Genomic DNA, 16,964 nt, shown 5'->3' on the forward strand with positions numbered 1-16,964 from the left:
TATGAAATGCATGAATGCTCTCACTTCAACAAGATATAAATCTGTAACCTAATGAAACATGAAGAGGGAGTTAAAGCCATTTATTTATGTATTTTTCATTCAAATAGAGATATTGATACATTTGATGGAAGTGCATACTTCATTTCTCAAGCTCTAATCCTCTGAATACCTTTTTAAGTTAATTTTTCAACTTGAGTGGTGCCAGGATAGTAAGAAGTTAGAAAATTTTGAGAGTAATTTTTTAGTAAAGTCTCATTTTAATATAACATCATATATAGTTGTAGATGCTTCAGGTTAGGGTTCCCTGTGAATACCTATAACTTGTATTACACGTGAGCTTCCCCGATGGCGCAGTGGGTAAAGAAACTGCCTGTAATGCAGGAGACATGGGTTTGATGTCAGAGTCAGGAAGATCCCCTAGAGGAGAAAAGTCACACCCACTCCAGTATTCTTGCCTGAAAACTTCCATGGCCAGAGAAGCCTGGCAGTCTGAAGTACAAAGGATATAACATATAATATACATATTACATATAATATCCATGTCCTGTAAGGTCATGATGCCACAAAACCAAAGTACAAAGAAATGTACAAAGAAAATGAGCATTATTCAAAAAAAATTTCTTGGACTGTATTTAAAGAGCCCAAATTGAGATAAATTTTACTATATTTTTTCGAATATTTGTTAGAGTTGTTTTCAGTTGTTTTTTTTCCTTGAAATTGTCATTGATTGATGCAAGGTCTCTGGTTTTCCCACTCCCTATGAATTATAGATGCTGCTTTTATTATTATTATTAGTTGAAGTATAATTGATTTGCAATATGTATACAAATATTCATTTCTTTTCCATTATATATTTTTCAAGATAATGACTATACTTCTCTGTGCTATACAGTAGGTCCTTGTTGTTTATTTTATATACAGTAGTGTTTTTTGTTTAATCCCAAACTCCTAGTTTATTCCTCCCCTCACTTTTTCCTTTAGTAACCATGTTTGTTCTCTAAGTCTGTGAGTCTGTTTCTATTTTGTAAATTAGTTCATCTGTATCATTTTTTTTTAGATTTCACATATTATTTGATATTATATTATATTTATATTATGTTATATAATGTGTAATTATATAATATATGATATACTATATTATATTATATTTGTCTTTATCTGATATACTAATCTCTAGGTGCATATATGTTGCTGAAAATGGCATTATGTCATTCTTTTTATGGCTGAGTAATAGTTCTTTGTGTATATATGTACCACATCTTTATCCATTCATCTGTCAATGGATACTTAGGTTGATTCCATATCTTGGCTATTGTAAATAGTGCTGCTGTGAACATTGAGGTGCATGTATCTTTTCAGATTATAGTGTTCTCCAGATATATGCCTAAAGTGAAATCGCTAGAGCATAATGGCAACTCATTGTTTTTAAGGAATCTCCATAATATTCTCCATAGTGGCTGCACTGATTTACTTTGCTGTCAACAATGTAGGAAGGTTCCCTTGTCTCCACACCCTCTCCAGCATTTATTTTTGTAAACTTTTTGTTGATGGCCATTCTGACAGGTATGAGGTCATACCTCACTGTAGTTTTGATTTGCATTTCTCTTAGCAATGTTGAACATCTTTTAATATTGCCTTCAAGTGAATAATTTTTAGGACAAATGTTTTTACAGATAGGTAATGATTTAAAATTTGGAATTTTGTCCTTTGAGATTTCAAAGAGAAAGTGAAATTAAAGAAAAAATAGGAGGGTAATTGGCCATTTGGGGAATATATCGTAGTGGCCTTTTCTTGGTAAGGCCACAGCTCAGTGTCTCAGACTCCTACTGGAATGCTGCACATCTCATTTCCTGAGTGCATCGAGAGTTTGTAGTTTCAAACCAACTGATTCATGCTCAGCACACTATAGTATGACCAAGATACAGTCCATAATATCAGTGTAGTGACTTTGTTCTCATTAAATCATATGCATGTAAATGGAAGTCATAATCAAAATCATACTTCCATAGGTACACATATAACCCTCCCTTTTATGGCTGATTCATGTTAAGGTTTGACAGAAAACAGCAAAATTCCTTAAAGCAATTATCCTTCAATAAAAAATAAATAAATTAAAAAAAAATCATACTACCATAACAGAATCAGAAAAAATAAAGAAAAGGGAGTTGGGTGATTTTAAATGATCTCAAGTATGTAATTCATGTAGCTAGTCTTCCCTAGGAGAATTGCAAGAAATTTTCTCCATTACTGAAAGGTTAACAATTCATCTGTCTTTGTTGTCCCCTCATTGAGATGATTTGGCAGGGAGAAATCAGTGAAAGGGTGTCAGTTCTGTAAAACAGTCTGTTTTTTCTTACAGATCTTTAAGATATATATATATATATATATATATATATATATATATATATGTGTGTGTGTGTTTATAATACATTGATAAATGAATAAATCTTAATTTTTATGTATTTTGAGTTTGCTTTCTTCTATCTCAGGGTTTTAGCTTTTAATCAAATGTCCAAGTAGGCTCCTGTTCTTTTTTTTTTCTTTTCTTTAAAATTTTTAAAGCCTAAGATGCAAGCTTTCTTTTGCTATGTTATTTTCTACTTAATTTTAATTTAGTTTGCAACAGCTTCCTTAGTATCTCCACTCCTTATTATTTTTCATTTGAGAAAAATCTTAGGACATATCAGCTCAAATAATTAGTCTCTCAAGTCTAGCAAATATTATCTTAATAATAATTCTGTGGCATGTGCATATTTATTGCCTGGAGAAGCCTTTCAAAATGAGAAATTTAAAATAATGTACCTAGCCAGTGTGTGCTTTGAATACAGAAACAATTTTCCTCACAGTCTACTAGGCAATCAGTTTACTCCATGGAACAATACCTCTATTTATGATTTTCTCTCAAAGTATAAATGTACAAAAATTGGTTATCTATCAAAGGCATTGGAATATGGACAATTATGAGCTGTGAGAAGCAGTCTTTTTAAAATGAAGTTTTCTCCCCAGCACTTTTATTTCTTAAGTAAAAAAGAAATCTTTTTCACCCTCATTTATCACCCTCCAAACTTTTGTCCATTAAGTGCAAGAATATCAGGGCTTAAAGGAGATATCTTGTGTTATCCCCAAATTGTGAATGAAAATCAACTTTCAGTGAACAAAATTACTTTTGGGGCTATCTATGAAGTGGTTCAGTGATTTAGAATCTGCTTACAATGCAGGAGACACCAGTTCTATCCCTGCATTAGGAAGATTTCCTGGAGAAGCAAATGGCAACCCACTCCAGTGTTCTAACCTAGGAAATCCCATGGAAAAAGGAGCCTGGTGGGCTACAGTCCATACGGTCAAAAAGAGTTGCACATGACTGAGCAACCGAACAACAATAACAGTGAGGAGTCCACTGGCTCAGACAACGTGATACCCATGGAGAGGACTTTGCTGCCTCCCAACTGCTCCATCTACCCACACATTACCACCTAGAAGTTTCCATCCATAGCACTTATTTCAGCTTGTAATTGGACATTTATCGCTGTGTTTATTTTCTGATTCTTTAGATTCTAATATAAGCTCTGTGAGAACAATTTGTTTTTCTTTTATTCACTGCTTTATGTATGCTATCAAGGACAAAAGAAGACACAAGTTATTGAATGAATAGACAAATGCATCTGTAACTAAGCTGAGACTTTTCTTTCTACATGGATTGACTTAAAGAAATACTAGATTTCTGGTCTGGGAGGAAGTTGTCATATCTCATTTTACAGTTTGGGACATTAAGCATCCCAGAAGATGGAAGAATTTGAACAGTTCCCAGATGCAGTGATCCATAATAGTGATCACTTATCATTGGTTCCTATCAAAACCTGTTTCTTTCTGTATCACCATATTTCTCTTTCAAGGTAATTCTTGTTCTGAGACATAAGGTCATCTCCACCATGATCTCTTTTTGTAATTGAGGGATAATTTTCATGTTTACATTGAGTCTTGAGAGGCCCAATAATTGTTGAACATTGAAAGAGAACTTTATACATCAGTAGTTGTTCTCAGAATCATTCTGTCAGCATCTGAAAGAAAACCTTGTAATTTAAAATACTTCAGTGGGTGTTAGCAATACCTCGATTGGACTGTAATATCCTTGATAATCACCTTAGTCACTAACTTGGCAGTGCAAATTCTGTCCACTCTGTCATGTATATAATCCTTAGTTTTCTCAGAAAAAGAATGAAATTTTAGTGTGAACAAATAGAAGTTTCTGTGTATGTCAACTATTTGAGGATCTCCTTTGCTTTTGAATTGCTACTGCTGTCCTCAAGAAGGGGTAAATTTTGAGTGACCAATGAGTATTTGCTGGGGAGGGGCAGTATTCCCAGAATTGTATGAGACGGTAAGCAGTCTGAGCTCCTTTATTACATTGTATTGCTTTATGTTATAAATCATATGGTTTTAAGCCTTGGTTTATAAGAAAATCTCAACGACTAGATTATGCATCCAAGCATATTAATAGAGTGGGGTATTAATCCTGTAAACATCCCTTTTCACATGCAAAAGTTCAAATAGAAAGCAGAAATAATTTATTTTGGCTCAGACACAAGGGATCATTAAATGTTCTAAAAGTTGTGCTCTGCTGATAAATTATTGGAGACTGCAATGTAGTCACAATTCTTTGACATTTTTATTTTTATTTCATGGAATTCTGCTAAAGAGTATGATGAAAAAAAATAAATAAAGAGTATGCTGATGAACATTCTAGTGAAATAAGAAACATATGGTGGTCTCAAGCATTCTATCTTCTCTCTTGTTTATCTCAAGATTTTCCTTCCGTTCTTGTTAATAAGACTCATGTTCCAAGTATGAGCTTGGAAATGTTAAAGGGTTCTAGCATGTGAAATTTAAAAAATGAACTTAGCTGTTGAATGATTCTGCTGATTTAGTTCTGGAAACTCAAATGATGTCCAAATACATTACATGGAAATGGTACAAATCACCTACTTTTCCCTGATTCTTGCTTGGCTAGTGCTGGTGTTTATGATACTATTCAGAGTCAGAATGAGTTGTTCCTGGCAGCATGCACTGTTAGCCCAAACTCTGATGTTTTTGAAAAATGTTTCATGGACTAAAGTTTTAAGTCAGAATATTATTTCTGTTGATCCTCATTTGCAATTACTGTGAAATAAATGGATGTGAACATGTGATAAGGCATTCCTTTCCTAAGAGGGAAACAACACTAATGAAGACTTTATTTACTAAACCTCCCCCCCACCCCCACACACACTTAATGTGGTATTGAGCAAAGGAAGCTAAATTACAAATTTGAGGATTTTGACAACTATGCATAGTTAACTCACAGACCCAGGTACTCCCTGCTACCACTTTGTAAAACTTGTAAATGCTAGGAAATACTGCTTCAGCTGTGCTTCTGCACGTCCACCAGCAGCCATTTGGTCTAATTACATTAAATTGCTGGAATAAAGGCATCTCTGATTACTTCATGGAGAGAGACTCTAGCACAGCCTGACTAGAGATCCTGCTGTAATCATCTCTGGACCCTTGAGTTATTTTTGCTATTTCAATAGATTTACAAGTCTACATTTCTCAGTGATAATACTGAGATGCTTACTAAAATGTCAGTCCTCTGTGGGGTGAAAATTTATCAATCTTGTGTGATAATGATGGTTATGAATACTAGCCTAATAAAGATATGAGAAAGACAATCAAGATGCTGCTGCACATCAAAGGAAACTATTAGCAAGGTGAAAAGACAGCCTTCAGAATGGGAGAAAATAATAGCAAATGAAGCAACCGACAAACAACTAATCTCAAAAATATACAAGCAACTCCTACAGCTCAACTCCAGAAAAATAAATGACCAAATCAAAAAATGGGCCAAAGATCTAAATAGACATTTCTCCAAAGAAGACATACAGATGGCTAACAAACACATGAAAAGATGCTCAACATCACTCATTATCAGAGAAATGCAAATCAAAACCACTATGAGATACCATTTCACCCCAGTCAGAATGGCTGCAATCCAAAAGTCTACAAATAATAAATGCTGGAGAGGTTGTGGAGAAAAGGGAACCCTCTTACACTGTTGGTGGGAATGCAAACTAGTACAGCCACTATGGAGAACAGTGTGGAGATTCCTTAAAAAACTGGAAATAGAACTGCCTTATGATCCAGCAATCCCACTGCTGGGCATACACACTGAGGAAACCAGAAGGGAAAGAGACACGTGTACCCCAATGTTCATTGCAGCACTGTTTATAATAGCCAGGACATGGAAGCAACCTAGATGTCCATCAGCAGATGAATGGATAAGAAAGCAGTGGTACATATACACAATGGAGTATTACTCAGCCATTAAAAAGAATACATTTGAATAAGTTCTAATGAGGTGGATGAAACTGGAGCCTATTATACAGAGTGAAGTAAGCCAGAAGGAAAAACACCAATACAGTATACTAACGCATATATATGGAATTTAGAAAGATGGTAACGATAACCCTGTATACGAGACAGCAAAAGAGACACTGATGTATAGAACAGGCTTATGGACTCTGTGGGAGAGGGAGAGGGTGGGAAGATTTGGGAGAATGGCATTGAAACATGTGAAATGTCATGTATGAAATGAGATGCCAGTCCAGGTTCAATGCACGATGCTGAATGCTTGGGTCTTGTGCACTGGGATGACCCAGAGGGATGGTATGGGGAGGGAGGAGGGAGGAGGGTTCAGGATGGAAAAAAAAACAGAAAAAAGAAAAAAAAAAAAAAAACAAGAAAAAAAAAGAAAAAAAGAGAGCAAACAATGCAAGGTGCAAGCCGGATGTCAGGGACTGGACAGTCAAGTGGAATAAAGACAGAAGGAACCAGGCAAGAAGACAGAATAGGTAGAAGCAGGGCTCCAGAGTCCCACTCGTATGAGTCTCCGCTTCTTCCTGACGACACTAAATTCCAGCACAATGGTCTCCCCAGAATTCCCAGAAAACATGTTTGCTCAGAGCTGAGTTTAAACCCAAAATAGGATTAAAAGAATTCCCGTGTAAAATCTAGGATTTTAAAAAATATAATGAACTGCCTTCTAAAAAAAAAAAAAAAAAGATGCTGCTGCATGTCAGTGTCTATATTAGGTATTTCACCCGCATTCTCATTTCATTCTAGTTAACATTAGGAAGTAAGAATTACTACTCCACTTTGACCACCTTGAAGAAGCTGTGAATCTCATAACAGTTAAGTAACATTGCTGTGTTCAACATCTGATAGCTAGCTCATCTGTGCACATCTTGTGGCTCTGAATTTTGTCCTTTTCCTAAAATTATAATCTTCACATGGTACCCTGTTCTTTAGAAAGTCTCCTTGGGAATTCTTCTCTAATAACTGTGAAAATCTTTTCCCTAATTGGGTTCGTGAAAAAGTATGGGTCTAGCTCAGTTGAGAAGAAAATCCCTCCTAAGCTCTGAAGAGCAAAGTCCATACATTGTACCAGAAAGAGTGGAAGGAGCAAGCCCCATAGTCTCTTATGAAGAATATAAGTCATGAGGATCTTGAGGTAACATGGTGCTAGATCCCTGGTAGTGATTAGGGCTTCCCTGGTGGCTCAGATGGTTAAGAATCCACCTGCGATGTGGGAGATGTGGGTTTGATCCCTGGATCAAGATTTCCCTGAAGAAGGGAGTGGCTATCCACTCCAGTATTCTTGTCTGGAGAATTCCATAGACAGAGAAGCCTGCTGGTCCCAAGAGTCAGACATGACTGAGCAAATAACACTTCCACTTTTCAGTGATTAGGTCCAAAACTTATGTTCTGTTAAGTTGCTATTTACCTTAGATATTTGGCCTTTAATTTGTTCTTTTAGACTTCTTTTCTGAATTTAACAAATAGCCCTGGAAATTTGGGAGGGGCTGAAGTCCAATTGGTTGAACTAACTAACTAGTGAGTGGGCTTCCCTAGTGGCTCCGCCATAAAGAATCCACTTGCCAATGCAGGAAATGCAGGTTTGATCCCCAGGCTGGGAAGATCCACTGGAGGAGTAAATGGCAATCCACTCCAGTATTTCATGCCTGGGAAATCCCATGGACAGAGCAGTCTGGCTGGCTACTGTCCATGGGGTTGCAATGAGTTGGACACACCTTGGCGACTAAACAACAACAACAAGCCTAGTAAGTAGCAGTTAGGATGAGGATCTCTATATTCTGACTCTGGATATGATGTGATCTCCAGCATAATGTCCTTGAAAATGACCTAATGTCACCAGAGAGCAATTATTTGGATCTTTGTAGATGACATCCAGAAAGTGATTTCAAAGTGATTTTACATGTTAGGAAGTAAAACCATGGTCAAACACCATGATAGTCGTGTTTCTTGGTACCGCTGGTGCACTTTCTGTCATTAGTGCTTTATTTTTATTAAGAGGTACGTGGTCATATGGGAAAGGTGGAAAATATTGATTAAAAACAACCACTTCAAAAAAAATCTAAAACATAATTTCACCAACGATAATAACTTGATGTATAATAGTCCAGATTTTTTTTTTCTATTTTGAAATGTTTGGGCTTTATCTAAACAGAATCAAACAACAATAGTATTTGGTAACATATTTTTGTTTATTTATTTATTATTTTTCCACTGAATATATTATGATTAGTCTTCCATAATTATTTGTGATGGCTTACTATTTCATACTTACGGATGTATAGAAAATATTTATCTGATTTTCTATTACTGGGCAGTTATGTTGCTTCAATTTTTCACAATCCAAACAAGATTATAATGAGCAAAATTACAAAAAGTGTTTATATACTTCTGTGCACCATTGTCATAATACAAATTGCTAACATCTTCCTAACATTATCACTGTGTTTTAGTGAGATGTATATTTTATAAATGTCTATATTTTTATTAATTCACATATATATACACATTATTGTTATGCCTGGATGAAACTTCTCCACATATACTTATTTTTTTAACTTTTTAATTTTATATTGGAGTATAGCTGATTAACAATGTTGTGATATTTTGAAGTGCACAGCAAAGGGACTCAGCCATACTTATACATGTATCCATGTCCTTCAAAATGTCAGCGATTTTAAAGGGCACGTGTTAAGCAGTAATGTTCTCTTGGAATATAACATTTAGTATATATATGTATATTAATTGCAGAAATACCTTGCTGTTTGAAATATGATCACCCACATTCTTCTGAGTTGTAAGGCTTGTGTGTTTGGTAGACGTAGTCTCAGAACCATGGACTTTTCTGAAAATTGCATCTGAATTATTTGTTTTCTTTTTTTTTTTTTTGAGCCTGAAAAGTTTGAATCTATAGCAAAGTCCTTTTTCTTGAGGATAAGATGATGCTTTTTCTATTATTGAAGTACAGTTGATTTAAAATGTGTGTTCATTTCAGGTGTACAGCAATGTGTGATTCAGTTGTATTTGCTAATATATTTATATATATTCAAACTATTTCCTCAGATTTAAAAAAAATTCTTTTTCAAATTCTTCTTTAGAGTCTATTGATCGGAGAAAGGTACATATGTTATATTTTCTGAAACAAGTGATATGTTCTATATTTTGAACATCAAACATCCCGAGAATAAATACAGATAAATAAAAGATTTTTGGAAAGTAGCAGAGAGGAATGTTGTGACAACTTATTCACTATGCACAGTGTTCTGTGAAATAATCATGTTAACGTAGTCTGTTCTTCCTGCATCATCAACATTTCCTTAATAGTCTGTCAAGCAATGCCGAATTACAGATAGCATTAAAGAAATTAGAATCAGCTGCTGGATCTGAAATGTTGACATCCCATAAAATCTTTCTAAAGTCATGGTAAAAGCAAAAGACTCCATTCCTTTGATCTTGCAACAGGATGAAAGGAGTTTGTGGCTGTAAACATATTTCTTTCTCTTGAAAAAATACCTGAGCAGAAGATCATAATGTCTCCACAGCTAGTTCCTTGTGGCTCCACTTTCGTGCCTTTTCCACGACTTCAGTCATCAATATCTGACTCACGAGAAAGGTACTGTAGAGTAAGCTAAAACCTAGAGGGGTTGAAAAAATGAAAATGATGTTCAGCTGCTTTTGGCGACCTGGATACAGCTATCAGTATTTGTTCTTTATGAATTTATTGCTCCCAAATAGAGCACTTTGAATAATTTGTGGTTTCAGCAAACTTGTGTTTCATGTTTTAATACAATTATTTTAATGAACAGTGACAGATATGTTTAAGAAAATTCTTTTTGCATTTAGTATTATTTAATTTAGCACTTTATTTTTGAGATACTGTGGAATGATTGAGTATATAAAATATGCTCCCACTGTAAGTTATTATTAAATTGCTCTGATTCAACATAATATTCTTTTTTTTTCTAGCATTATTATTTAAATGAAAGTATTTTAAATATGTTAAGCCTAACATTTGGTCTAAAGAAAGCCATTCAGTCACATTAAGATACACATTCAAGAGTTAAATATTTATGTACAGCCTAACTGTAAGCATAACAGGTATGGGGCAATCTAATGCACAGATATGTATTGCCTGCATTTTTCTGTTCTTGACTGAATACAATAGCTTTTTTTCAAAATTCCCATGCCTGCTTCTGCTCCTTTTATCAGTACATTTTAGGCCAGACTGCCTGCCTTGCAGATGGGTTGTTGCAAATAGGTTGATGTCACCAGTCAAGGGAATAATTCTACCAAATGAGAAAGGGATAGTCTAACCAATTTTTATTACTGACAAGCAGTCATGAGCCAGTAAGAAGGAAACCCCCATAAAAGGTAAATCTCTTCTCCCTTAATGATTATATATTTTATGTTCAACACTTAAAACTAAAGTGCTTCTTTCTTAAATGGACTGTGGTAAAGTAAATGTTTGGGCAATAACCCAAAATGAATAAAGATTTATTGCATTTATTGTTGGCTCTAAGTTCAATAACACCTTTTTTAAAAATTTTATTTTTAAACTTTACAAATTGTATTACTTTTGCCAAATATCAAAATGAATCCACCACAGGTATACATGTGTTCCCCATCCTGAACTCTCCTTCCTCCTCCCTCCCCATACCATCCCTCTGGGTCTTCCCAGTGCACTAGCCTCAAGCATCCAGTATTGTGCATCGAACCTGGACTGGCAACTCATTGCATACATGATATTATACATGTTTCAATGCCATTCTCCCAAATCTTCCCACCCTCTCCCTCTGCAACAGAGTCCATAAGATGTTCTATATATCAGTGTCTCTTTTGCTGTCTCGTATACTGGGTTATTGTTACCATCTTTCTAAATTCCATATATTTGCGTTAGTATACTGTATTGGTGTTTTTCTTTCTGGCTTACTTCACTCTGTATAATAGGCTCCAGTTTCATCCACCTCATTAGAACTGATTCAAATGTATTCTTTTTAATGGCTGAGTAATACTCCATTGTGTATATGTACCACTGCTTTCTTATCCATTCATCTGCTGATGGACATCTAGGTTGCTTCCATGTCCTGGCTATTATAAACAGTGCTGCGATGAACATTGGGGTACACGTGTCTCTTTCCCTTCTGGTTTCCTCAGTGTGTATGCCCAGCAGTGGGATTGCTGGATCATAAAGCAGTTCTATTTCCAGTTTTTTAAGGAATCTCCACACTATTCTCCATAGTGGCTGTACTAGTTTGCATTCCCACCAACAGTGTAAGAGGGTTCCCTTTTCTCCACACCCTCTCCAGCATTTATTCTTGTAGACTTTTGGATCACAGCCATTCTGACTGGGGTGAAATGGTACCTCATAGTGGTTTTGATTTGCATTTCTCTGATAATGAGTGATGTTGAGCATCTTTTCATGTGTTTGTTAGCCATCTGTATGTCTTCTTTGGAGAAATGTCTATTTAGTTCTTTGGCCCATTTTTTGATTTGGTCATTTATTTTTCTGGAGTTGAGCTGTAGGAGTTGCTTGTATATTTTTGAGATTAGTTGTTTGTCTGTTGCTTCATTTGCTATTATTTTCTCCCATTCTGAAGGCTGCCTTTTCACCTTGCTAATAGTTTCCTTTGATGTACAGAAGCTTTTAAGTTTAATTAGGTCCCATTTGTTTATTTTTGCTTTTATTTCCAATATTCTGGGAGGGGGGTCATAGAGGATCCTGCTGTGATGTATGTCGGAGAGTGTTTTGCCTATGTTCTCCTCTAGGAGTTTTATAGTTTCTGCTCTTACGTTGAGATCTTTAATCCATTTTGAGTTTATTTTTGTGTATGGTGTTAGAAAGTGTTCTAGTTTCATTCTTTTACAAGTGGTTGACCAGCTTTCCCAGCACTACTTGTTAAAGAGATTGTCTTTAATCCATTGTATATTCTTGCCTCCTTTGTCAAAGATAAGGTGTCCATATGTGCGTGGATTTATCTCTGGGCTTTCTATTTTGTTCCATTGATCTATATTTCTGTCTTTGTGCCAGTACCATACTGTCTTGATAACTGTGACTTTGTAGTAGAGCCTGAAGTCAGGTAGGTTGATTCCTCCAGTTCCATTCTTCTTTCTCAAGATAGCTTTGGCTATTCGAGGTTTTTTGTATTTCCATACAAATTGTGAAATTATTTGTTCTAGCTCTGTGAAGAATACCTTTGGTAGCTTGATAGGGATTGCATTGAATCTATAAATTGCTTTGGGTAGTATACTCATTTCCACTATATTGATTCTTCCAATCCATGAACATGGTATATTTCTCCATCTATTAGTGTCCTCTTTGATTGCTTTCACCAGTGTTTTATAGTTTTCTATGTATAGGTCTTTAGTTTCTCTAGGTAGATATATTCCTAAGTATTTTATTCTTTTCGTTGCAATGGTGAATGGAATTGTTTCCTTAATTTCTCTTTCTGTTTTCTCATTATTAGTGTATAGGAATGCAAGGGATTTCTGTGTGTTGATTTTATATCCTGCAACTTTACTATAATCATTGATTAGTTCTAGTAATTTTCTGGTGGGGTCTTTAGGGTTTTCTATGTAGAGGATCATGTCATCTGCAAATAGTGAGAGTTTTACTTCTTCTTTTCCAATTTGGATACCTTTTATTTCTTTTTCTGCTCTGATTGCTGTGGCCAACACTTCCAAAACTATGTTGAATAGTAATGGTGAAAGTGGGCACCCTTGTCTTGTTCCTGACTTTAGAGGGAATGCTTTCAATTTTTCACCATTGAGAATAATGTTTGCTGTGGGTTTGTCATATATAGCTTTTATTATGTTGAGGTATGTTCCTTCTATTCCTGCTTTCTGGAGAGTTTTTATCATAAATGAATGTTGAATTTTGTCAAAGGCTTTCTCTGCATCTATTGAGATAATCATATGGTTTTTATTTTTCAATTTGTTAATGTGGTGTATTACATTGATTGATTTGCGGATATTGAAGAATCCTTGTATCCCTGGGATAAAGCCCACTTGGTCATGGTGTATGATCTTTTTGAATACAGCTCCACCCACCAGAACACCAACACAAGTTTCCCTAACCAGGAAACCTTGACAAGCCACCTGTACAAACCCAATAACACCTTTTGTGGCTTGGATATCATTAGGAAATTAGAGGGTAAGTGATGCCATTCCTGTTCGATCCTTGCTTGGATTAAAAAAGTCATGTGAGGAAAGGCTCATACATTATTTGTTTTTGCAACTGAAATGGCAGCTTAGTATTTACTGTTGTGCTTAGAGGAAAACAAAGAATAACACTTGACTGTAATATTGGGAGTAAAATATTTTTTCAGAATAATTTCACATTTCTTTCCAAGAACATTATCCTATGCAGAATTAGAAGTACTTGCTTTCTACATGTTTACAATAACCACAGTACTGATGTACTAAAGAAATTAAAACCTTGTTTGAAAATGAGACAGACTATTTTGATTAAAAAAGCATAACCTTTTATTTATTTATTTATTTACCTAGAAGTGGTCATTTCCCCATAGAATTGATGATAGAAATTATTAGACCAGCGAAAGATAGCTGTCATTCCATTATTGGTCACTATCATTCTTTTTTTTCTTTGAAAATGCTTATTAGAGGTAGTTAATCAAATTCATTTGGAGGCTAAGAAAGTTGATAAGTTAAAAGTACGGGAGACATGGCAGAAGAAATCTGGTACATTAGCAAGATCCATGATCTGGGAATCAAACATGAGTTCAACTCTTTCTCTGACACTATGTATGAAAGAAATTCACCTCAGTGACATTGCTTATCTAATTTGGGTTTTGGTTTCTATCTGTAAATCTAATTCCAAAGAATTTTTGTCCAGAAGGAGTTAGAGTCCTTTATATCTCATGTTTTTATGAGATAAACTGTAAGAAATATGGGAATAAGTCTTCAAGATTCATTTTATTTTCATTGCAAAGTTGCACTTCTTTTAGATCCCAGCTTCATGACTTACTAGCAGTGTGATTATGGGCAAGTAGTGAATTTCATGAGCCCCATCTATCTCATTTATATAAAGAGAATGATAATTCTTAGTTATTTTGTAATATTAGACAAAAAATGCCAAATGTGTGGCTAAAATGTTGGAAGACCCTGAGCTCACCTCCTTCCACAGGCACTCTAAAATTATTAATACTTACAGAGCAAATATTGATGAGACAGAACTAAAGATAAGCAAAACATATTTTCCACTATTAAAATTATAAAGAAGGAACCACAGTGATACATGTTATAATTAACACTCACATCCCAAAGTAGGCAACCTGTGAACCAGGATAATCACAATTACAGGAATTCTGCTAAAGGAACAAGGGGTGTGAAACCCCCTTGGCCTCTCCATCCTGGAGATCTGCACTTGGGAGATGAGCCCCCAGAATGTCTGGCTTTGAGGCCAGCAGGATGTACCCATGGGAGAGCCAGAAAGTGGTATGAAACAGAGACTTCATTCTTAAAGGGCACACACAGAATCTCATATACTTGGAGTCCCAGCACACAGGCAGTATTTGAAAGAATCCTGGGCCAGAGTACTTGCTCGTATTGGCAATCACTCCAGTGAGGCAGTAAGTTTGAGCTCCTACTGGGGATGTAGACACTGGCAGCAGTCATTTTCAGCAACTCATTCTATCTCAAGGGCAGTGGTGCTAGTAAGCAGTGTTTGAGGAATTCTCCTTCCACCTTCCTCGGTTGGGAAGATACCCCAGAGAAGAGAATGGCAACATACTCCAATATTCTTGCCAAGAGAATTCCATGGACAGAGGAGCGTGGCAGGATGGAGTCCATGGGGTCGCACAGAGTTGGACATGACTGAAGCGACTTAACATGCATGCAGATGCTGACAGCAGTCATTTTCAGGAGCTCATTCTATCTCAAGGGCAGAGGTGCTAGCAACCACTGTTTAAGGAATTCTCCCTCCATCTTATTAGTAATTTGGGCTTACCCACTCCCAAGCAGGTCCCACCTGGCCCTATAGGCAGTGACCAAGACCCAACTCTGCCCCTCAGGGGGTCAGCACCAGTAAGGTGGCCCTTGGACCCTATAACCACTGCCCTCAACATGGCCCAGTGTGCCATGTTGTAAACTGCCTCCAGTGTGCCCACAAAGGTTGGCTTTGCCACAATGAAAGAGACCTCACAGGTCACATGGAGGGCATGCCTAGAGCATATGGCTCTGGTGACCAGGCAAGGATGTGCTATTGGGTTCTGTAACATGGCTTCTACATAAAACTATTTCTCCAAGATCAGGAAATGCAACCAACCTACCTAATACAGAGAAATAAGCACAGAAAATTCAGCAAAACAAAGAGACAGAGGAATATTTTCCATATGAGTAGACAAAACTAAATTTCAAAAAAAGAACTGAATGAAGTGGAGGTAACGGTCTACCCAGTGAAGAATTTAAGGTAATGATCATCAGATCAGATCAGATCAGATCAGTCACTCAGTCGTGTTCGACTCTTTGCAACCCCATGAATCGCAGCATGCCAGGCCTCCCTGTCCATCACCAATTCCCGGAGTTCACTGAGACTCATGTCCATCGAGTCAGTGATGCCATCCAGCCATCTCATCCTCTGTTGTCTCCTTCTCCTTTTGCCCCCAATCCCTCCCAGCATCAGAGTCTTTTCCAATGAGTCAACTCTTCGCATGAGGTGGCCAAAGTACTGGAGTTTCAGCTTTAGCATCATTCCTTCCAAAGAAATCCCAGGGCTGATCTCCTTCAGAATGGACTGGTTAGATCTCCTTGCAGTCCATGGGACTCTCAAGAGTCTTCTCTAACACCACAGTTCAAAAGCATCAATTCTTTGGTGCTCAGCCTTCTTCACAGTCCAACTCTCACATCCATACATGACCACAGGAAAAACCATAGCCTTGACTAGACAAACCTTTGTTGGCAAAGTAATGTCTCTGCTTTTGAATATGGTATCTAGGTTGGTCATAACTTTCCTTCCAAGGAGTAAGCGTCTTTTAATTTCATGGCTGCAGTCACCATCTGTAGTGATTTTGGTAATGATGATAAAGATGCTCAATGAACCCTGGAGAGCAATAGATGAACACAGTGAAATTTTAACAAAGAGGGAGAGGATATAAAGAATAACTAAACAGAACTAAACTAACTATTTCAGTTAACTGAAATAAATACACTAAAGGAGATCAATGGTTGATTAGATGATGCCAAGAAATGGATCAGAAAACTGAAAGATCACTGGAAATGTTCATCCATGTTGAACAGAAAAAATAAAGCAGAATTTTAAGAAATGAGAATACTAAACTTCTGTCGCCAAACCTGAAGGGAGAAATTGTTAGAAACACAATAGTAGGGGATTGTAACACCACACTTACCCCAATTACCTCCAGACAGAATTAATAAGGAAACACTGCAGTAATGACATGTTTGACCAATTGGGCTTAATAGATTATTATAGAAACTTCCATCTAAAAGCAGCAAAATATGCATTCTTTTCTCATGTACTTGGAACATTCTTTAGGATAGATAACATGGTTGGCCACAAAACAAGTATGGATAATTTTATTGAT

At 36.2% G+C, this 16,964-nt stretch overlaps 1 protein-coding gene across 11 annotated transcripts in view; it reads left to right on the forward strand.

The window, feature by feature from the left end:
• The window catches only part of KCNT2 (potassium sodium-activated channel subfamily T member 2), a 433,505-nt gene that overhangs the window by 90,347 nt on the left and 326,194 nt on the right, over window positions 1–16,964 (forward strand). The window contains exon 1 of one of the 11 annotated variants that reach the window (XM_027564398.1): window positions 9,892–10,018. The exons of the other annotated variants lie outside the window; for them this stretch is intronic. Within the exon in view, the coding sequence (XP_027420199.1) occupies window positions 9,936–10,018 (83 nt within the window). The 5' untranslated portion in view covers window positions 9,892–9,935. Of the gene's footprint in view, window positions 1–9,891; window positions 10,019–16,964 lie in introns of those variants that run through there. 11 annotated transcript variants of the gene reach the window in all.

Source organism: Bos indicus x Bos taurus, chromosome 16 (assembly GCF_003369695.1).
Source record: "Bos indicus x Bos taurus breed Angus x Brahman F1 hybrid chromosome 16, Bos_hybrid_MaternalHap_v2.0, whole genome shotgun sequence".
In the NCBI taxonomy this organism is placed as follows: Eukaryota; Metazoa; Chordata; class Mammalia; order Artiodactyla; family Bovidae; genus Bos; species Bos indicus x Bos taurus.